The 22143-nt window shown below is 53.0% G+C and overlaps 8 protein-coding genes across 8 annotated transcripts; 2 read left to right on the top strand and 6 right to left on the bottom strand.

Annotated features, from left to right (window-relative positions):
• Positions 1 to 349: 349 nt before the first annotated feature.
• On the bottom strand, positions 350 to 840 carry PG986_007949 (uncharacterized protein; the record flags this gene model as incomplete). The annotated part of the gene is made up of 2 exons (XM_066844171.1): positions 350 to 511; positions 619 to 840. 2 exons carry the CDS (start codon positions 838 to 840, stop codon positions 350 to 352), a joined length of 384 nt encoding a protein of 127 aa, XP_066700283.1.
• An 817-nt stretch (positions 841 to 1657) lies between these two features.
• Positions 1658 to 2867, bottom strand: PG986_007950 (uncharacterized protein; the record flags this gene model as incomplete). The annotated part of the gene is made up of 2 exons (XM_066844172.1): positions 1658 to 1911; positions 1961 to 2867. The coding sequence occupies 2 exons, from the start codon at positions 2865 to 2867 to the stop codon at positions 1658 to 1660; spliced, it is 1161 nt and encodes a 386-aa protein (XP_066700284.1).
• A 550-nt stretch (positions 2868 to 3417) lies between these two features.
• On the bottom strand, positions 3418 to 3687 carry PG986_007951 (peptidase; the record flags this gene model as incomplete). The annotated part of the gene is made up of 1 exon (XM_066844173.1): positions 3418 to 3687. One exon carries the CDS (start codon positions 3685 to 3687, stop codon positions 3418 to 3420), a length of 270 nt encoding a protein of 89 aa, XP_066700285.1.
• A 219-nt stretch (positions 3688 to 3906) lies between these two features.
• Positions 3907 to 4221, top strand: PG986_007952 (uncharacterized protein; the record flags this gene model as incomplete). Its single annotated transcript, XM_066844174.1, has 2 exons — positions 3907 to 3983; positions 4053 to 4221. The coding sequence occupies 2 exons, from the start codon at positions 3907 to 3909 to the stop codon at positions 4219 to 4221; spliced, it is 246 nt and encodes an 81-aa protein (XP_066700286.1).
• A 38-nt stretch (positions 4222 to 4259) lies between these two features.
• On the bottom strand, positions 4260 to 4472 carry PG986_007953 (uncharacterized protein; the record flags this gene model as incomplete). Its single annotated transcript, XM_066844175.1, has 1 exon — positions 4260 to 4472. One exon carries the CDS (start codon positions 4470 to 4472, stop codon positions 4260 to 4262), a length of 213 nt encoding a protein of 70 aa, XP_066700287.1.
• A 1257-nt stretch (positions 4473 to 5729) lies between these two features.
• PG986_007954 (uncharacterized protein) lies at positions 5730 to 6434 on the bottom strand (the record flags this gene model as incomplete). The annotated part of the gene is made up of 4 exons (XM_066844176.1): positions 5730 to 5911; positions 6028 to 6085; positions 6225 to 6259; positions 6344 to 6434. The coding sequence occupies 4 exons, from the start codon at positions 6432 to 6434 to the stop codon at positions 5730 to 5732; spliced, it is 366 nt and encodes a 121-aa protein (XP_066700288.1).
• An 882-nt stretch (positions 6435 to 7316) lies between these two features.
• On the top strand, positions 7317 to 9033 carry PG986_007955 (uncharacterized protein; the record flags this gene model as incomplete). Its single annotated transcript, XM_066844177.1, has 3 exons — positions 7317 to 7675; positions 7741 to 8420; positions 8480 to 9033. The coding sequence occupies 3 exons, from the start codon at positions 7317 to 7319 to the stop codon at positions 9031 to 9033; spliced, it is 1593 nt and encodes a 530-aa protein (XP_066700289.1).
• Positions 9034 to 13958: 4925 nt separating this feature from the next.
• Positions 13959 to 14689, bottom strand: PG986_007956 (uncharacterized protein; the record flags this gene model as incomplete). The annotated part of the gene is made up of 3 exons (XM_066844178.1): positions 13959 to 14279; positions 14351 to 14518; positions 14564 to 14689. The coding sequence occupies 3 exons, from the start codon at positions 14687 to 14689 to the stop codon at positions 13959 to 13961; spliced, it is 615 nt and encodes a 204-aa protein (XP_066700290.1).
• Positions 14690 to 22143: the final 7454 nt, after the last annotated feature.

Genomic DNA, 22143 nt, shown 5'->3' on the forward strand with positions numbered 1-22143 from the left:
TTTATACGGGGTTCCCTTGTTTTTTGTCTTGGAGCGAGTTGCTTCGAGCAACTCGGCCGGCGTTTGGGCAGGTTATGTATAGTTTAAAATAGCCGCCACTGCCTCGGAATTACATGCGAGGCAAATGCCATCACAGTTGGGATAACGGGTATCATTATGTCTGCTCGTTGCATGTGCAATATATATTACTGTATGGTGATCACGTCCCCTCGCCAAGGCAAAATTGCTCTATTTGTGAAGAAAAAAGATAACTGTCCAAGAGACGTAGATAAATGGTTGTGGAAGTCGTTCGTAAGCAACTTAGATACCACCGGTGTCTGCATTAATCCATAAGACATGTCTCGCGTGGCTAGTTGTGAGCCCGAGCCTGCGCTGCCTGCTCGGCATCTCGCGCTCGGCGCTCCTCCTGACTTATCTCGTTGAGCGTCTCCTGCCTCGACTGTTTCTTCTGGGCCGCCAGCTGCTGGCCGAGCTTGCCTGAATTTTTGGCAGAAGCCGCCTTTGCTCTCGCCTTTGTCACCCCCTCGAGTCAGTACCAACAAAAACCCGTAGCGATATTGAACGGATGCAACGGGAAACAATGATACAAAATGAAGAATAAGGGGAAAAGCAACCTACCTCGGCAGCCTCGGCAGCCCGTTTTCTCGCCTCGACAGCAGCCGACGAGGAGGGCGCTGCTGCTTCCGATTCATTCCCGCCACCCAGCTTCCGCGGCGGCCCGCCTACGACCCGCGGCGGCAGCGACGCGCGCTGCGGTTGCGCCGGGGTGGTGCCGACGATCCGGCCCGGCGTCGAGAAGGCGTCCGGGTCCGAGGACGACTTGCCGCAGATGTTACCCATGACTTCCTGCAAATGGCGATACGCGACTGTGGCGTGGCGGCTGGCGTATTTGGCAAGGCAACGCAGAGCGTAGATGTAGAGGGCGAGGACGATGAGGTAGGCGAAGAAGTCCACTAGTGGCAGGTCTTGGTGAGGAGGATGGGGAGGATGAGCAGAACAATGACGGAGGTAGTAGGCCTTTGCGGGTTCCGGGCAGGATGTTGGGACTACGATCACTTCACACCCCCGTTGCATCGGACGAATTTGGTGGTTGGAAGCAATTAGGTGAGTAAGTAGGTAGGTAGATCACAAAGCCAAGCAATTTGTGTGTATGGTGTTGTCGGGATGGCGATGCAATATCCCAGGCCGAGAATCCGCTGGCGGAGAGAGAGAATGATTAAGGGAGGGTGGTTTTTCTATTGGGGCAGGAGGAACAAATGAGATGAAGAGGTGAGGTTATAATTAGGAAGTGGGCTCTAACTCGTAAGCCGTGTCGTCGATGCCACAGGGCCAAGACTTTACCAAGAGCTTGGGGACCCCCCTGAGCGGAATTGCGGGGGAGGGGTAATCAACCAGTCAATCCATCGAATTGCTCACCTGCAGTGAGATCTGCTGGTGGATAATAGCCCGCTCCAGCGCCCATGGTTGATACTTAATCTAACGTGCATATTGTACGGTTATGGAATGCCTGCATCGACACAATCTCGTTTTCATAGTAACTGTTCAGGTAATGCTCATAAGAAAATACTGTTTATGTTGTCTTGCTGATTCGTAGTTTCGTCGGGTAACATCATCATGTACCTCGTGGACTGTTCCTCATGTCGCAATTCGCTCGCGCCTATGAACCAGTGGACTGTGCTTTCTCCTTCCTGACCCGGTAGAAATTCTTGGGATACCCTCGCTCGATCCTCCATGCTTCAGCCTCTGATTCCATCGACTTGATCAAGCCCTCTCTCCAGGTCCCAACAATGTCATTTCTCCACACCATGTCGCCTCCAAAGTTCCACGATACAAAGTCCTCCGCCCTGGCCCCATCGGGGGCTTCCAGTACCCCCCAAAGCCACATCCGCAAATTGCGGCTTTGCGTCGCTGCTGTAAAACACGCATGCCGAGCACCGGCTACAGGAGTAACGACAGATACCCGGCGAGCTGTTGTAGCAAGCGAGTGTGCCCAGTCTCGGGTCTCGCTCTTTCGCAGAGAGGGCCGCCGTGAGCTCGGTGGAAGAGACCGGGAAACCACCGCCTGTTGTCGGCGTCGTCTCGTCCGTCCCAGCAAAACCCACCTGCCGGAGCAGTACAAATGTCCAGTTGAACACGTCTGCGCCGGATGCTATCCGGCAAGAGTCGCACGCATCAAAGCTTCCCAATCCTTTGTGCGTGTCAGGGTCAATGATCCATGCTGCCGCCTCAGTTTCTCCTCCGGCCTCGAGCTCTGGGCTCCATCGCCGCATCACCAGGTCCACGCCCTTGCATCGGCAGCGAATGGCGACTTGGTCCAGATCCGACTTCTTGGACGCATCTGGCAGCGAACGCGGCGGCAGCCAATCATGGGGCAGTTCCTCGCTCTCGTTCAGCTGGCCCATCCACAGGCGCGCCTTCGGCCCGTCCGCGCCGTTCGGCTTCCTCAGCCAGGGCGCCGCGCCGCCGTCCAGCGTGTCGCCCACGAAGATGGCGTCGGTGATCTGCACCAGGTCCTTGACATCATCGGGATCGGCGTGGTTGGCCAGGACGCCCGTGAAGACGCTGATCTTGTCCCGGGGCTTGTTTGGCCACTCACAGAACATGGGGCTCGAGCACGTCCCGCAAAACCGCACCGTGAGGCGCTCCGAGAAGGCGTACCGCTGGAGCGTGGAGTTCATGATCGCTTCTCCGCCGTCAACGGCCGGCCAGGGCGCGTCGCTGCTGTACATGGCGCCCGTCATGTGTCGGCACGAGTTGCAGTGGCAGGTCACGGCCTTGATTGGCAGCGCGGACCGCGCAATGTTGGTTTTGAAAGTGTGCTGCTTGCAGAAGCATTGCGCTGTGAGTTCGACTGTTGTGTCGGCCATGATTGCTTGTCGATGTGAGATAGGTGCACTGGTTACAGATCTTTTAGTCGGCGGTCCCGAAGAATCGACAAGAAGGTAAGCAGCATGATGGTTGGGTGAAGTTATTGGTATCGACATTTATATATTGAGGACCTTGGCTAACTAAGCAAGGGCGCAAACATATGTACATCTGAAAGGGCGTACTGTGACGTGATGGCCGCCCGGGTTTGATAGGCGGCGATCCCCCAGATGCCCCGCCCTACATGCAAGCCTATCACTTAGTCCTGGTGACAGGTTGCCCGGCATTTGCTTGCGACACTGCATACGCATGTGCTTATGTTTGTCTCTTCTTCATGCATGGTGCCTTCTTAGCAAGCACTTGAGTGTTTGTTTCCTATAATTGGAGAGATTCTACGTCTTGTCTTATTTCAAAATAGGACCCCTTGATTGCGATTGGGTATCTCGAAATCAACTACATCAGTAGTAATCTGGCGACTTGGGAGAACAATTTGGCTGGGTATACAGGTTCAATCATCTTGATCTGCCGTTCAACGTTGTCTTGTGCCCAAGCTCACGACGTGTATCCGGGTGGGACCTCGGGGATATCTACCACTCCACTCAACCAACTCTCCCAGTCGGCTACCTTATCGACATCTCGGCCAAACTTGAGCCATCGCGGCAGAAGACGATAAGAGCCCCTCGAAGGGGGAGCCAGCGTGTTGGTTGCATAGTCTGCCGGCTGCACCCAGGGGGAGTTGATCAAGAAATTCGGCAAGACCGGGTTGCTCTGGTAGAGATATCCCAGGACCGGCACGCCGCCGAACACTACATTGACGGGCATGTCGGGCTCCGTCAGGTTTTCAAAGCGCACCGCCGGATCGTAGCCGTATTAGGTCGGCGGGAAGTTGGTGGAGGCCGGGACCAAATCCATGCGTCACCACTGGCACACCTGCGTCGTCAAAAAGTAGGCTACCGGGTAGTCCGTCCCGTTGAGGCTGAACACGCGATAGCCGCCCATGTTGGACTTGTCGGAGACGACGTAGGCTTGCGGCACCCCAGGATGTCGCGGGCCGCGTTCCAGGCGTCCTTGCGATATTCGGCCGTGAGGGGCTTGGTGCCGGGCGCGGGCGATGCGATGTAGTTGTAGGCGGGTCCTACGTAGGAGATCGACAGCTTTTCCTCAGTTTGAGACGAGATGGCCTGTAGATGTCCCGAGTATACCGGTATGTCAAGGGGTGACTGGTCCTTGGGTGGTATCACCTCGAAGGACACGGTTTACGAGCCACATGCTTGGACGGTGACTTCGTCGCCGTCCATGAAGTTGACTTTCGCGGAAAAGGGAAGCGGCGTCAAGTGGACGAACCTCGTGTCTTGAAGGCCTGTCGCGTTCGGCCGGGTTGATCCTTCTCGCCACTAGGCCATGCCGTTGGCGGGCAGATTGCTCAGCTTGTAAGTGACGGCGGCCGAAGAGGGGTTGCGGATGGTGATGTTGCGTGTAGCAGCCACCCCGTCGTACAGCAGGTTAAACCCGCGCCCATCTGCTTCTATGGTCGAGGCCTGAAGTATGGCTCTGTCGACACGCACAAGCCCAGCACCCTGTTGCGGTAGCTTGTAATTCGTGCCCATGAAGATCGGCATGGCCTCGAAGATCCGGACGGGACAGCGACCACATTGTATACATCTGAACTCGATTTCAATGCAAGACAATCCTCAGAAACGCCTTTACACCAGGTACAGCCACGGTTTGGATCTCGATAGCTTTAGGGATAGGGCGAGTGCTCGCAATGGGAAGCGCACCTTGCTCGCCCCGGCGACTCTGCGGAGGGACGTTACCTTCAGAAGGACATATCGAGCTACCAGAGGCTCAGAGACTCCAGTGTTCTGCTTGAATTGTTACCTGGTTTAGAGGGGGAATAAAAAGGGAGACTCCATCAGTGGCTTGTTTTGTCGTTCACCAGCAAAACTATATATAACCACAAGTCTGTATCAAGAATTCATTTTGTCTGCCGTTGATCAACGCGTGTAGGCACAACTACCCGCATTCAGCCCATCCCAAGTACATCCACGTTCGTCTTTCATGTTCCACGTCAGGTACATGCCACAGAATCGATTGATATGCCAAAAAGGCATGATCAGGACTATATTGAACTGTTTGATTCCGCAACAGGAAAAAACAACAAAAAACAACCGTATTACAGGAAAGTGAAAAAATTGCGTATACCCCTGCGTCAGTGACTTACCCGGGGTACAATTCCTGGACATGTCAAAGATCAAGTAAATTTATATTTCCTGAAGTTGCGAGGCTCCAATCACTACGCAGCACATTCTGAGGCCTGCCACATTTTGAGGAACCAAAACGTCCGCCATATAGTCTCACCTATATAATCTTACGCTTCAAAGCGCTTTAGCCTACCGTAGCACCAAAACTAGCTTGGAAGGCTAGAATTCAACCACAGAACTAACACAGCCTGTCCCGGGCGAACACTTTACCGTGCCAGGAAATCAGCTTATTGACGTACACTACATGTACACTTACGATCAGCAGCACCAAGTGATGGCCATGGAGAATCTATCATTACAGTTGCTGAATTCCAGTTTAACTTGTAACAGGCACTTGATGTTACGTACCTAGGTATGTTTAGAGGACCACTAGAGGTTTTCCGACTACCCCAAAAAAGATACACTGTAAAAGATTGCATCACATGACTGGTATTTGGATCCGCTGAATGAATTTATGGTCGATTCAGGTTTCCATTCCAATGAGCGCCTACGGATAATGTACTTGTATGTCCTTTCACTCGGGTGGGATCTGGTTCCTAGACATGATACGTCTGCCAATGCTGGAACCTCGCTCTGGAAACTCAACGAAGCTCGCCCTCCGGTCTACTCCATGTTCGTAGCCCCCTCAACGACACCGACGACATTATATCTCTTAGAGAAGAACGTGACCCAGTCGTTCAGAGTTCCCTTCTCCTTATCAGGGAGGTCTTGCCACTCAGCCTGGACGTCTTCCGGCTTGGTCGAGGTTTTGCCCAGGGCTCTGGAAGCGTCCTTGCCGGCGAACACTATGCTCCATTTAGTCAACTTGATCACGCAATAATGGGAAAGCAAGGTGCGCAGGGCTGAAGCGGACGCTGGAACGCCCCTTGAAAACCCTCAAAAGATTACTATGAGCACTCACCATTGTAAGCACCTCCTGGTTGGTAGGCCTTGTTACCTGTCACGTCGTACACCTTGCCCTGTATGCCGCATGTTAGTCCAACGATCCTTGATATATTGTGCGTAACCATGTTGCAGCTGCTAGGGGAGCTCAGGTGTGCATCAACCATGACTCTGTCGCGATATTCCCCCAGGGCGTGCTCGTGGCTCTCAGCTTACCTTGATCGCAACGTAGCACTTTTGGCCCTCCGTGCCTGCGGTTAAAAGTCAGCATATTATACCGGCCTGATTTGGCAAGCTCCTGGGACTGAAGTTCGCAAGGACTTGGAATGGCATACCATCGGCCTTGGCTAGATCCTGGACGGAGATGGGGTCATCCTTGGGAGGGTTCAAGTTGACAGGCACCTTGGGTTCGAACTTTCCAGACATTTTGATGGACGGCTGGTGGTAATATTTGTTGAAGAAGAGCCGGTGATGTTGATGATTGGAGTAGACCGAGGCTAGTTACGTCAATGAAGCCCGGTTTAATCGGAGAGTCTGACGGGGGCTACAGGCAATGCACTAACCGTGTTGCAGTCGATAAGGCGGATCTCTGGTATTTAGGGAGCCAGAGATGTGTGCGGTGCTGCGGAGATGTTTCTGGGGTCTTTGTTTATGGACTTGGTATGTTCTTCTGAATCCTTGTTGGAGGCGAAGATTCCAGATTCTTGACGGTTCAGATGCCAGGCGGGCAACTGGACGGATGGATAGGTGCAAGTGGATGACGGGGAGAATTTAAGCTATTTCGTGGGGGCCGAGGCGTCTGGTCCCTTCAAGCCATTCCATTGCTTCTTGTTTGTTTGTAAGGTTCGGACAAGCTGCCTTGCAGCTCCCGCATTCACCGCCTGTACTGGGCACTACACGTATAATCATGGCGCTGCATGGCCTCCTCCATAGACCAGGTAGGATACGAATTTATACTGGCGATTTCTTAGTTTTACTTGATAATTGTTTGCCCATTTCTGTCTTAATGATATCGAGACGAGGGGTACAACACCAGGATGCTGGAGCCCGTCAGGCTCAGGTACCTGCAGCCTACGTCAGAAGGTGATTGGGTCTTGCACGGGCCAGCAGCACCTGCTGGAGCTACCCAATCGTCCCTCCGATAGAGCTTTCTTTCTTTCTTTTTTTTTTTTGATTTTTTTGAATTGGCATCGCCATTGAGTCGTTGAACAGATGTGATCATCTTTCGCGCCCAGCTCCCCTAACTTGAAGCAACACATGCGGCTGCACCAGTCGAGATCGCGCTGAGGCTACCCGGTCCAATTGGCAATGTCTGCCGCCAGACTCCTCTCCGCGCGAGGGGCCCAAGGCCTCCAAAGATCGCAGTGCGCTCGTCCGTTATGGACGCATCGCATTTCTCTAGGCTGCACCCCGCGGCCGGTCGCATCGAGGCTGGCAAGTACGGACCATGCCGCATTCACTAGACTACAACAGAAGCGCTATCAGTCGTCAGGGAGCGACAAGGAGAGCAAATTCCAGACGAAGCCTGAGCCTCCGTCACTCGGGACGCTGTTTCGCGCTTTGCGCCAAAGCTTCAGTTTCCGTCCACTGTTGGGTGCTTTCCGCGGCCAAAGCCTCCGTCGCCTGTTCCGACAAAGCCCCGAAGAACTTGTAATAGCTGTGGTGCTGTATGTTCTCCCATATAATATCCCAAATGCCAGGAGCACGGCGCTGACTATTGTGAACCCGACAGCTTGGCTGGCATAGGTGCCGTCGTGGTCTATGTCATCTATACCTACTTCAGCTACTTCCAGTCGGAACAATTCACTCGCTTCCCTCCCGCAATCGCCAAGACTCTGCGCCGCGCCCTTTATTATAGCAATTACGCGCCCGATCCAAAACTCGCCCTCAAGTATTACAAGATCGCCTTGGAACAATGCGAACAACATGCTCTGGATCCCTTCTCGGACGAGGTTCTGGGTCTGAAGATCCAGCTGGCGGCGTGGCTGGAAAAGATTGGGTCCTTCCAAAACTCCACCGAGGTGCTTGAAGCTCTCTTGCGAGATTGCAGAAGATGGGTTGACAAAATGGAAGAGGCCGTGAAAAAGGGCCAAGTCGATAAATCTGGAAACCTGATCGGAGTCCCTGTGCCGGTAAGAGCGCCAACGGAAGCTGGAGCCCCGGATGCAGATGTGCCTCCCGAGAACCTATGGGGTAAACGAACTCGCGTACTTGGGAAGTGCGTTGGTATCAGCGTGAAGCTCGGGGAGTTATATGCCGATGAGCATGTCCTCAAGGGCGAACAAGCAGGCGAACGCCTTGTGTGGGCTGTAGAGACCGTCCTGAAGGAGTTACAAAGGCGGCAGGCCCAGGGTGTGCACGAAGGCGAAGGAGAGTGGATGCCGCCGGAGCAGATTGGAGGTGCACTCGAAGGTAAGCAGCAATACCTGCGACGGCCCATTATCTTGACGATGGAACTAATTGCATAGTAGCGTTGGCAAACCACTACGAGTCCAAGTCACAACATTATCTTGCCGCGCCACTGTATCTACAGGCACTCACCCTATCACCGCCCAAGAGTTGCCATACTGCGGTTCTGAGTAAGGCAAACCCCAACAATTTCATCAACTGTCTAATTAGCATGAACGCTAACAAGATGCCAGTGAACAACCTGGCCATATCCCTGGCTCAGCAACCAACTGACGTTCCTACTGGACTGCAACCGACGCCAGCAACAACCGCAGCAGCACAGTCACGTCCTACCAGGTCCATGCTACTCAAAAATGCCAGGCAATGGGCCCTGCAAGCGCACGCTACAAGCACCAAGGTAACAGGCGAAGACAGGACGCCTGAATGCGACGAAGCTTGTGCCGTGGCTCTCTGTAACCTCGGAGAGATTGCCGCCATGACAGGCGACATGGAAGAGGCCAAGAAGAGATTCAAGGAATCGCTTGGACTGAGCAAGCGAATTGCGTTCCCGGAAGGTATCAGCCAAGCTCAGGATGGACTCGCCGCTGCCTCGATGCAGACCAAGAGCGATGCTTAAAGAAACGGCCCACGCTGAACATCATCCCGGGATCGTCTCAGTCTATATCTCAATGTACAATATGTTAAAAGGTCACGACTCAGCCTTTTATTTATGTGAGCTATGCACAACGTCTCGTGTTATAGCGTCGGTGCGGAATATTACTAAACCGCAACACCGAGAAGCAATTGCGCCAGTCATTGCGCATAATTTTCTCAATCCCAAATACCTACTCGTAGCGACCTCCAGATGCTATCAGAAGTTGCAGTGAGTGAAGACAACAACTGGCGTGCTTCGATGTCCACTGCCAACAAGCTGCTGGAACCTCGAGCCCCGGCCAATTCATCTATCAATTCATTCTGAATAAGACCAACTGCAAGCGGCAGTTGGTCAGAATAGCAAACTGCAATTTATCGCAAGCACGATGACTGAGGCACTTTGACGTTCGGACTTCAAGCTTTTTGTTATTGGTCGAAGAGTGACTGCCAAGATATCGGAAATTGAGGGCTGAGTAAGGGAACATCACAATCGGATTCGCAAAATGGAACCCTCAGTTAGGGTTCTAACAGCAATGGCTTCATATCTGAAGGGTTCCCTCCTTAGGGTGAAGCGCAAGCAGCCCTGGACTTTCAAAGAATCACTTCACGATTGGGCATTGAACCCGAAACGCGTATACACCACAACTGCAGGGCTTACGACGCCCTTCTATATATCGATCCCACCAAGAAAGACCATGGGGAATTTTGTGTTTGGCTTCCACCGACTCGTTCTGTATCCGAAGAAACATTCGCCTATAAGCTGGTTGGCCAGGAGCAATCAACTACATGATGAAAGGACGACGACGTACATATGTTTTATTCAGCTGCGAATACGACCCAGTAGCAACGAACAAAGAGACAGGCTAACCTAGCTGATGCCATTGATAACCAAGTCACTCCTGCAATGCCGCCATCCTCGTAGTCTGGACCGACATTATATCTATAATTGGCTCAGGGGTTATTCGACCTCGACGAATTCGCATAGACAAAGCTGCTATTTCGACTGCGCAACACGCAAGATAGACTCAAGTCACTTGATGGTGCTTGGTGGCCATGGCGAATACGGCGAGCAACCAGTGCCAACTATTCCCATCTCTTCAAACGCAGTCCCTGTCAGGAACTACATACCCTGCCCATCTCGAAGATACAACCTATCCAACTATCCAGGGAGATGATACGTACCTATTTGGTTTGACTGCTCTGGCCATGTCCAGACTCCGCCGTGCCGCCATGCGATGTCGTTTCACGCACCTTTGGTCCCTCTCTTCCCCCGGTTAGACCGCTTCGTCCGATCGCAACAGTAGCGCCGGGCTTGCCGGCGGAATATGGCTCATCCATCTGTTTGGGGACAGTTCGGACGGCCAAGGCACTTCGCTTATTCTATCCCGACTGCTGGTCCGTCGTCAGTGCGGGCTGCTGCTGAAAGCAAAAAGCTAATGGGAACCGTGTGCCGGTTCGGTTGAGGCCACCGAACGAGCATCGGGGCTTTTACCGCTCATTCTTTATCCTTGTTTCTGGGAAGCACCACACCAACCAGCGGACTCGGTGGTTCCTAGCGGCTGGGTACGAGACGTTCCGATGCAGCTAACCAACAATGGTGCCCAGAAGCAGCACCCCGGCGAACGGCATAGACCGTTTGTATCGTGACCTCCCGTGCTGCAGATATATACGTTATCCGTCCGTCCGTATCTGGTCCGCACCTCGACCGCATCTCGTCCCGTTTGGTGCCTCATCAGTCAGTCAGTTTCCTCCCGCACTGCCGTCGGGATCCCCACGATGAAACCCTGTGTTGCACGACTTGACGTCAGGCGGAAAATGGCTGCTTTTGATTTTCTTCTTTGTTGTTTTTTGTTGTGATTGCGTATTCGATGCTCAACAACACGATACTCCGCGGAAATGCAACGAAGCTGGCGACGACGGTTACCAGTCAGTGACCTACTTGCATTATCTTCACGATGTTCTCTACTTACCTACGTAATGCACAGCTGACCATGAGGACTACGTAACCTCCTGCAAACGTGCGACTCAGTGTCGTACCTTGAGAGGCATGGCCAAGCAATATACTAAGCAACATAGTTGCGTAGCCAAGCAAGTGACGTAAAAAGCCAAGTCTCGCCTTGTTCATTGAGTTTGCTGTACGGCCTGCCGCCTGCGCCTCACATGCAATGCATGGGTGGGAAGATTCAGCAGCGAACGGGTCGTGTGCAGTTTGCCGGTTATCCAGGGTGGGTTAACGAATAATCATACTTGTTTACATACTGCTACCAGCCGCTGCTGGGGAGGGAGAGATGGGACAGTTCGAGACACGCCTCATTCATGCAGCTGGCAACCGGGAGACGAGAATTGTGCGTTCATTGTCACGGTTCCCCCCCCCTTTTCCTTGTCGCAGTCGAGTGGCCAACTTTTTGGTTTCACGCCTTCGGGACACGCAAAACCGATATGGTTTTTTCCTCTTCTCGATAGGGGAGACATGCAGATCTGCGCTTCATCTGATATGCTGTTTATGCCGGGTTCTTCCGTTGAGGCAGCCATTCCCCTTCTCCTCGGCCTTGCATGAGACGCGCCAATCGGAGCCGAAACAGCCAGCGAGAGCTCGGTTTTCCCTGTCCTTATGGAGTTTTCGCAATATCCATCGTATCATCTGAGAACGACAAGCTCCTGTCAGTAATTCTTGGAAAATCTTGGCGTCTCGTTGACCAGGCTCCAGGATACGGATGAAATCCCGTCAATTTCTGCTCCTTCCCCCTTGCTCGCTCTTCCATCCGAGTAGGACCAAGAGAGATGAATCCAAAAGCCAGGGAGGCGTTCGAAAAGACTCTCGGCCGACTTGAGGTTCTTCTGGCTATTCGGCCAAACAATCGTCGCGTCCGTACTCCAGTAGACGACAGCTTTCCATAGCCGCGCGTCTCTACATCTATATCACTCGACCTTCGTCTCGATCCCTCATCTCCTCCACGTGCGCCTGCATTGCATACTTACAATGTACAGTTCCTATGTGTGTGTGGGGGGGGCGCAGGCTCAAGCACTTTGGAAGCATCTTCGGCTAGCGGCCAAGGGGAGGGTAATAAGGAGAACATCAGGACAGGCACGGGGCAGCCGTTCGTTCGGGGACTACGAAACGCCCGTCTCCTCTTTTTGCTTTGCTCCCCCCTTTATCCAAAACTCTAAAAAAGACAGCGTGAGGTACTCCGGGGTATTCTCTCTGTGTGTGCCCATACGATGCGGGGGAGAAGGGACCAGCTAAGAAAAGATCCATCTAGATCTCGGGGAGTTTCTTAGTTTCCCATGCGTTTGGCGTTCGTCGAGATCCTTGTTTTTCTGATCTCGCCCTCCCCAATCTGGCATTTGGCTTTCACCGTAGGGCTTGGCCTTCCGCACTTGCAGCAGCGGTTTCCCATCCAGTCCCCAATCCGCCTGGCAGCGAGGCCTTGACTGAGTCCGAAACAGAAAACCCGCACAGGGAGAGGAACAGTGGCGGAGGACGGGAATACCCAAACGGATGACGGACCCGGAAGCTACCCCCTTCTCCTTATGCCTCTGCTCGGATGAGAGGCACACTTGTTTTCTTGTTTCTTGTTCTTGTTCTGGCCTGATCTAGCCCCCACGTAGCGGTCCTTTCTTTGGGGACAGGGCTTGCCTCTTATGGGTATCCGGCGAGAGCGAGGATTCCAGCGTCCTACCGACAAATACCCCAGAGTCCATGCCATGGAAATCGCTAGTAAGCCCACTGACACACACACACACACCCACGCACAGTAAAGAGGGAGGGAAGGGACAAGACAACGGGCGTTAGCTCTAAATCTAAGGTTAATCTGGGAACTACGAGGTAGTACTCGTTCATGACGCAGCACGACGACGCCTATCTAGCTATCGTCGTTCGCCTCGCCGGGTTCTTCCAACCCCCATGGAGGGACTAGATAGGTAGAGATTCGGTTCGGGTAGAGGCTGAGTTCCACCAGGAGGATGAGGGTGTTGTCCTTTGCACGCGCGCGCAAACCACAGACCAGTACTTGCGTACACCACGCCGCGCCCGCCGCCTACTAACCCGTTCTAGGTTTTAAGGTGCTGGGGACCTGGTCGAGCTACTTCCTACAGCCTTTTTCAGGACAAATGCTACAGTACGTGTACGTACTGCTGCCAACGGCGCGCGCAAAGCCTTAGCGCGGTGCCGCAGCTAGAGCATAGCGTTCAGCGTTCAGCGCCTCTCCCTCCTTGGTCTTGGGCGAGTGCGTGTGCACCTCCAGATTAGACGCCGAGACGGGCTGAGACAATTTGTGGTCCATTTTCAACCGCGTTCTATAGAGTGGAAGCGTTGCATTGTAGCAGTCGAAGACCAGTCTCTGGACTACCAAGGTGCAGCAGTCACGCTTTTGTAGATTTCCTCTTATTTTTGTTGACAGACATTTATTGATGCTGGAGCTGTAGTGCAATTATAAACCGTAGCTGAAAATGCTGCAATATCTGCTGCTGCTTCTGCATCATTGGATGGTAGGTACATGCATGTGCTAGCGATAGCCCAAACGCAAGGCAAGAACATGATTTGAACGTCGTCAAGTCGTTACCCTGAGTGTTGTAGCCTTTTGCTCTCAATCAACGCTGTGCTATCAATGCCGCCCCAGCAAAACGAAAGCGGTAAAGAAGCCGACTTGGAAATTGCAAAGAGACAAATAGGAAGGAGAAAAAACGCCTCGATGTAACGCCCAAGAACGCCGCCGTGACAGAAATAGCAACTGAGTCGACGCCGCCGTGGTAAGTCTAATTTGGCCCCCTTCCTGGTGAGTGGTCATCGCCACCACTTTTTTGTGCACTTGTCGGCCCCACTACGCCTTCAGCCGCGCTGCTACTGCCAGGGGTATGTGGTTTTCGTTCCCTTTCCACATTGTGCTGCGCCGAACCATCGATAAAAATTTACATGGGATAGGCCGTGGCGTCGTGATATAGAAACAGGTTCATGTCGTCGGCGGGTGTCGACATGCTGCCTCCCATGGCGGTGGGGTCGAAGCTCATGGCGGCGGCAGCGGCGGCGGCTTGGTGATGGTGGTGGTACTGGACCACAGTGGCCTGCTCCGTCTTCAGCTTGGTGTACTCAGACTGCAGCGCCGTGTATGCCTGGCTGAGCACGTCGTTTTTCTGTTGAGCCTCGTTGAGCAGGACCTCCAGGTCCTTGATGCGCTGGTCTTTCCTCTCCCGGTATGCTCTTTGCGAGGCGCGGTTCTGTGCCCTCCGGCGCTATAGTCCCGGCAAATTTGTGTGTTAGTCACTCATTCAAGGAAGGGATCTATGGGGTTATCGTCTCTTACCGAAAGCACCGACGGGGGCGCGTTCTTATATCGGTTCTCTCTTTTCCGTTTGGCCGCGGGCTTTGCGATTGCTACATCAGCGACGTCCCCCTTGATGATGTCACCAGAGTCGTCGGTGTGGTCCTCAAAGCCGGCATATGTCCCGCTGTAAGAGTGGTCGTACTGCCTCTGGTTAGGTAAAGAGTGTACAGAGCTGGTGCTTGTTGCCCATACCGGCGTATCACTTGGACTTGTCGAGGCTGTCGTTGACGAGTCCATATATGCTTCGTGGTCGTGATACGTGAAGAGTAATGAGTTCGATGGGGAGGGCAGGTCAAGAAGGTGATCAATCTCTTCCATGGCGAGTATGAGAGTAAAAGGGAAGGATGTAGGTTGGTTGGTTGATATGAGGAGGGTAAGGAAGAAACTGCAGTTGTTTCTTTGGGGGCCCCGGGGCTGAAGGCGAGTTGAGGCCAGAAAGAGAGATGGAGAAGGCTGGCAAGTTGAGATGACGGATGCTTATCACTTGGTGACTTGTGAAGGATGATTATGAAAGAAGCTGGAGTGGCAAGGGTGTGCTGTGTGATGCTGGGACAGGGAATCCGGGTGGCTTTTGACAGGATATATCTCTCTCGAATCGAAACGCGTTTGCCAATCGACCCGAAAAGCCAAATCAAGGTTGGCTTTATGTCATTTCTTCTTTTGCTGGTTCGAGGTCGCGGTCGAGGTCAAGCGATGCAACAATACCATGCCATGCCATGCCATGCCATGGTTCTCACGCACGCCCTTCGGTAGGCGACTTACATACATATATACTTGCCTGCTAGCGAATGTGCAGTAGTAGTAGTAGCCAGCAGCAGTACATGCATACATACTTAGCTACTTACTTACACTGATGCTTCCAATGACATGGAGACCCCCCTGGTCCGACTACTGCTGTCCTGCAGGTCGAAGGGCGATGGAGGGAGGGAGGGGAGACAGGGCCTGCAGTTGGACGCGAAGTACCTTTGGGTACCGGGCAGCATGCTGATGATTCAATGCTGATCGGAATGGCAGAGCCGTCGAATACGTCCATGATCCGTGGGCGGCCTACTACGCGCATTTCCTGCTGCAGCGCCTAAGCCCCATGGGGACTGGCGAGGTGCGAAATAGGGTCCCTGCTAAGGAAAGCGTAGTGGTCGAGAAGCTTTTGCTTTCCTTTCCAGTTCGAGATGTTGGCATCAGATGAAGAAGACTGCCCCAGACAAGGACAAGAAGATGGACAAAGACAAGAACAAGCAACGGGGCTAAAAGGTAGGCCAGGCTATGTAGGCTAAGTAAGTACTATGTACTTCAGCAACCTAACTTTACTTCAATTCTTGTCGGGGGCGGGGTATGGACGGGCCCCATTTCACCAGCCCTCAGCCACCATCCGCCAGGCAGCAGCTTCAGCTTCAGCGGCTCTGTCTATTTGCTGGAGCCCTTCGAACCCCTCCTCCTGGGAATATGCATGCTTCGTTCGTTTGTTCGTTCGGGGCCTCGCCAACATTCACATGGTCTTCCCATGGTCTTCCCATGGGCTTTTTGCAACCTCCTGCATCTGTTCAATAGATGAGGAATCGACAGGTATGATCGGAACTTCTGAGAAAGGCGATCTCTCCCCCTTGCTCCCCGTCTCTTGTATCCGAGACCAGACGGATAAGGCGCCAATTCCCAAGTCCCACCCCAGCCAGCAGTTGTAGATGATGAATGGTAGTCGTAGCTAACTCCGCGGGCATTTCTGACGTCAATTGGGTATACCCAATGACATACTTCGCAAACAACTGCCGGCCTATACAACTTACTAAATTGACCAGAAGAAGCAGCAGCAACAGCGACAGCAGCAGCAGCAGCAGCAGAATGTTTATTCCCGAGAGAACGAAGCAAAAGTCTAACCGTATTGTGAGCGAAATCCAGTGAATTTCCCTTACGGCCTGGCAAAGATGGAAACAGAACAGACGCGATCGGCGATATGCCTCCCCCCCTTTGCTATCCCAGTTACGCTATGTCTATGCCCATCCTGTCTATCGGAGGCGCCATGAAACGAGGCTTGCTGTCAGGGTTGGGCCATCTAGCGGGGCCAGACTACGGCACGCTTTGAAGTTATCGGCCCCCAGATGCCTGGGAGTGTGTTAGTGAGATGATGGAGGGTGAATCCCAACACTACCTATCTACGCAATCTATACTAAGTAACACGGCGATACCGAACGAACGACCCAAGGGCAAGGGCGCAAAATGTCTCGAGCACCGCCTGGTTCGGACGGTTGATGCTATTTCTAGTCATTGGGGGAAGGAAGCATCGGCACGCCCCAACCCGACTGCTAAGTAATAACTACATGGTAAGAGAAACAAGAAAATAGAAACGGCCAGGCTGATGGGACGTGCCAAAATCAGCGCAGCTTCCATCATCGAGCATCAATCTTATCATTACGACTCGTCTCTACACACAGGTAGGGTTCCCGAGATAAGTCCAGGCCACCGAAAACTGCACGCTGCTGACAGGCCCAACTGAAGCTCGGACATATCACTAATCACCCCGTAATGTTTTCCCGTTCTATATCAACGCTGGCTGTGTGCAGGTAGGTACCGTATCACGCACTGTCAGATGGACGGACGGAGCTGAGAACCCAAGGGCTCCAGGGCCCCTACAGGTAGTATTACCTAACATAGAACCCCCAACCCCCCGCTAGGCAGGGCCTCTTTGCGGGGGGGGATACAGTCGGCAGGGGTAGTATTGCTTAACGTCTACCTAGGTCCCAGTTACAACCGTTTGGTAGGTACGGAGCACCAATTGGTACTATTATCACGTGTTAGAAAACGGCGCGATTTGATGCCATGCATATCCCTATCTGGATTGATTTTCTGCTTTTCCGCAGGCAACGTTATTAGAGCTTCAACGGCCGCTCGGTGGGCTTCTTGTGCCCGGTGATCGGCATGGAATCCCGCCGCTAGCCACGAACCGTCGCTCGAAGCCACATGTGAATGAAACTGAATGGTGGATGAGGATGAGGATGCCCTATCCAAACCCCGAAGGCAGCTGTGGTTCCAGAGATGGATTGCCCACGCATGATAAAACCGACGTCGAACTGCGGGTGCATGGAGGACACGGGATTTGTCAACCAAGAGAACAGATAGATACTTGGGTATACATGAGCCGATCTGTCAGTCTCCTGATTCTGCCATTTTCTGCAGTGAGAATTGAGAGATTGCAGCCGGAGAGCTCGCCATAGGCTATCGGCAGGCTGCTGTCACTGATAGTGCGAATTGCAAAAAGATCATATTGGTCTTGGACTTACCGCATTCGGGCTCTGACAGTTGACTCCAGGCTGCGCTGCTGGGGTCTCACTTGCATGACCCAGATCGTGTACCTCCTCGGAGAACTGGGCCCCCTCCCAAATCTCTCTGCCTCTTCTCTCTGTCGTACGAGGCGAAGAGAGAGACAAAGGAGAGACAGCCAGTCCAGAAGAGCTTGGTCATGGCTTGCCAAGATGAATAAGGATGCAGCGACTGCCCGATCCAGCCAAAGCTCAGCCGTTACCGAGTGCGGCGCCCATCGCCCAGCATACATGATGATGGCCGACGATCGCTTCAGGGTCCAGCTTGGTCAGCATGTAAAATCCATGGAACGCATCCACCTACTTGTCAGATAGATACCCCAGGCCACTGGGTCATTGGGTGCTGCAGTTACCGGCGACCCGAATAAACATTTAGGGTCTTATATGCATCAAGATAACTGGACCGTGTCATCTTCCTCTCTACCTATTACCCATGTAATCAATGGATTTACGCGATGCTTCTGAACCGGAGCAAGGTCCGCTCTGGTTCCGGGCCAGTAGTGCATGTAGGTCGTAAGATCAGTACCCAACACCCGGGAAAACCAAAAAGGTCCCCACCCCGCAGATTCCATCTGCCCTGCAAGGCCTGATGATGACATTATCATGAGAGGTCGAGGACTCGAGAAGAATATTCATCTCCATGTTCCTGGGCATTCGACAACGATACATATACAAATCATATAGCTTAAGTAAGTAAGAAAGAAACACGGACATTGCCCGCATTAAAGCCGGTCGCCAATGATACCATCCTCCAATGCCCGAGCCGATGCATATCCAAACGAACGGCGTGGCCGCATTGGCGGGTTGGTTGATAGCGACCCCTTTGGGAGAGGGGGTCAGGCCAATTGCAAGAGCCGGGGTGGCTACGTGTGAGTGAATGAGTCTACAAGTAAGACCCCCGCCCCCTGGCAGCAGGACTGGCAGAAACCGACATCTGCAGGAAGAAGCTTGGCTCTGCTGCACGTCCTGCAAGCCCGGAATGCTTATGTGATGATGCTATTTCCGTCGGTTTGGGCAGAGGCCCGGCCAATCAGACTCTGCGGATTTGCCAAGACATTACATAAGGGTAGGGTCTGACCGCCAGAACATTGTATAAGTATAGCTCTGAATATAACTCGGTCCTTGATTGGCCAGAACCGATCGAGCAAGAGCAACCGGAGCACTGGTACCCCTGTCTACGGCCAGCGCCGCCCGTAATAGTGGCTTGTCATCATCATCATCAGCAGCAACAGCAGCAGCAGCAGCAGCAGCAGCAGCAGCAGCATGATCCCCCCCCCCACGACTTTGGTCATCCGGCGGCCGGCGAACACACCGATACTAGTTGCAAGGAAGGAAGGAGGTAACATCCACATTATAGTAGCTTTGCATTTCACCGTGATTGCCTCTTCTTTGTAGATCGGAAATTCTAGAGCTTTCAGAGAGCGGAGCTACTGTATGCGATCCCTTTCCTGCATCACGCGCCTCCAGCTGTAAAGGGCGCAGTTTTATGGGATTGGTCGCTTAAACAAGAGTCCCACTCCCCTGGAACTCGTTTAAGTGATATGACAGGTCTCGATAATACGACACGTCTACATAAACCCCAATAGCTAGTAGTGCTTCCAACGGACCGTGCCGAGAATACCTACGTATACTTGAGGAGGCGAAGAGGGACTGCCTCGGGTCCTTCTAGAAAGGTGGAACCCCTTCTATGCAGCCGCCATGCGCCACGTCTTCTCCTTTTAGATCTGCACACTGCTCCGTGGCCAAACTATTGGGAAAGGGGCGCGTATCCTGCGAACCCAGGATCTAGGGTTCGCATAACTGACACAAGTCCTCGTGGCGCCACGGGGAGGACCTCGAATCTCAAGAACTGTAGTGGCGCCATCACCCATGTATCTTGTTGTCACTCTCGTTAACGCCCATCCGAAGTGAGATCCTCCGAGACTCGCGTAGGCAATACCAGTCGCGAAGCAGCGACTACTTGCCGAGGGTGCGCGCAAGGATCTTGGCAATCAGATTCTTAAAACCGAACTGGGATCCTCCAGGTGACCTGTCCTCCTTACGAGATGGAAGCTAGCTCAGCCTTGCAGGGCGCTCGTGAAGCGGACATTTCTCCGCCAAAGGGGTGGGGATCCAAGCAACTGCAGCGCGCCTCAAGGGTTTAGACAAGTTACCGTACTTAGTTTAGCACGTCCTCTTAAATAAAAAACAACGTTCCAGCCTCAAGGGTTTAGACAAGTATATGTCTGCGGCGTGAGAAAAAGGGGGGAGAGGGGGCGGCGGACTTTCCGCATGGGGTAAAAGAGCCCGCTGCTTCCGGCGCTGAGATTGGTTTCTGGTGATACGGGACCATGGCAAAAGGCGGGGCTTGGCAACAGCATGCCGTCGCTGTTGGCTGCTGATGGTAACGGTCTCTCTGGCCTTCAAGTACCCTCGCTGGCAGCTGCTTGTCTCTATCTCCAGCGCGCTACTGCAGAACTGGCATCGTTCATATGTCGTGTATATGTGTAAGTGGGTGTGTTACGAGGATCTTGGACTGCATATATCCGCCTACTGCTCAATGTGCACTTGGTAGGGACTGGTAACTATCGTAAAGTAAGCAGACTGGATTGGTCCGCTGCAGCCTTTGTTACAGTACCAGACGAAGCCCTGTTGTTTTGATATAGTGATAGAGGGTATTGCCAAGTAAGCATGCCTGAAGCATGCGTAGAAGCATCTGTCGCATCTTCACATTGTGTAACGCCGATACCTTCTCGAGCGATTCCGATCCCGAAAGAAATCCTCGACTCCGGGGAAATGCAGGAGCTCCCCGATACCGGGCATGTGAGGTGGCGTTAGGGTGTAACTTGCCACGGGCCTTCTCGAATCAAGTGGTGTTTAATGACGTGCATACAGAGAGAAGCCGGGGGGAGGGGGTCTACGAACGGTTTCTTCGCGCCTTGCACTTGTTCGTCCAATATCGGGCCAGGCGACGAATCAAACGGAGTGGTAGTTCCATTAGAAAAACCGTCACTTCGAGGGAAACCCAGTGTGTGCGAGATAAACTTGTGCGGATCCTTCAATATAGCATTGCCCTGTGAGCGAGATACACAATTGTAGTCATCTAGAGGGTCTTAATACCTGCTCACCAATCTTATTTTCTCGGAGGGGCGTACTCGCTTGTGATTGGGGAGGGATCTCCTAGCCTGTCCGGGCGGACTCCCATTCCGCCCTTCCGTGCCGTCGATCCATCCATCCCCCGGCCAGGATATTTAACATCCCGTTGACCTTCCACTCTGGCATAGACCTTGGACGTGTGCTCCTCTAAGTCCTACGTAGTCTATTATCTTCCCTTGCTGGCATCTGTCGTGTTAGACAAGCCTCGGCACTCCGTAGAGCACTGGATGTATGTGCTCTCGAGTCCAGCACAACCCGAAGATCATGGCAGGGTCGTGTTTCTCGATACTGAGAAAAGAACTGCTCTGTTATGATCATAGCTACCAGTCTGCCCGGTTTCATGTAGTTGCATGGGTACATAGCGACTTCGCGATACTCCCAGTGCCAAAGATCGACAACACGAGCCGCAACATTACTGCACTCTTGATTCATGCAGCCTGCGTCCTGCGGGCTGCAGCTCCGACGCACATACGTTGCCGGAGGATGTAGCTCTTTCAGATAGGGCGCCTCGGCCTCGGCATTTCGGCTGCTTGGAACCGAGAGAGGAGTGCCTCCTGCAACTGGATGGGATGCATACGCCCCTTGTGACGGTGTTGTGAGGCCAATCATTATCAACGCATGCTAGAAAGGTTGCCGGCCCGCCATGTTCTTCTTTGAGATAGCAACAGACACCTGTTGCCGGAGTATCAAGATAGACCCAAACGTACCTCGTCTGGAAGATGGTGTGTATCTTCAGGGAAGGCGATAACTGGAGAACCGAGATGTTGCCTATTCAGATTGGCCCATACACGCACCCAAGTACGGTGAAGACGATGATGCATGGTACTAGTAGATCTCAGCCACTCACTCCTCTTCGGTATTCCAAATAAACTGGATGCGTGGGGTCCTGGTTTTGAATATATGAGAGCTGATAGCCGACCTCATGGGAGCCTATTACAATTATTCCTAGGCCAATCAGGAGGTGACGAGTGAGGATATGTGATGTGAGGTTCCGCAAGAGTCCCCTAAACTTACGAGACTCTGTTACGATTGATGTGTAACATGTGTGTTTGTTGATATGGTACCCTTCGAATGTATGAGTTGCCCCCCCCAAAGATGCGAGCTACCCCTACCTGTCCTGAGAGGCAGCAGAATAGGGGTAGCTCGTATGTTCCGCCACATCGAGGGTGAAAATGATCCTGAAGATCTGTGGCCGACCTTCGCCCAGCGGAACAAGACCATAACAGCATACTGTCACGAATAGGAAGCCAGGTCTATTATTGCGCATAACGCGAGAGCACTGTCATATCACGCCAGTTCCTTCGGGTCGATGGCAAAGTCGGCTTG

This window comes from Apiospora aurea, assembly GCF_038362705.1.
Source record: "Apiospora aurea strain CBS 24483 chromosome Unknown utg000005l_segment0_segment0, whole genome shotgun sequence".
Classification (NCBI taxonomy): Eukaryota; Fungi; Ascomycota; class Sordariomycetes; order Amphisphaeriales; family Apiosporaceae; genus Apiospora; species Apiospora aurea.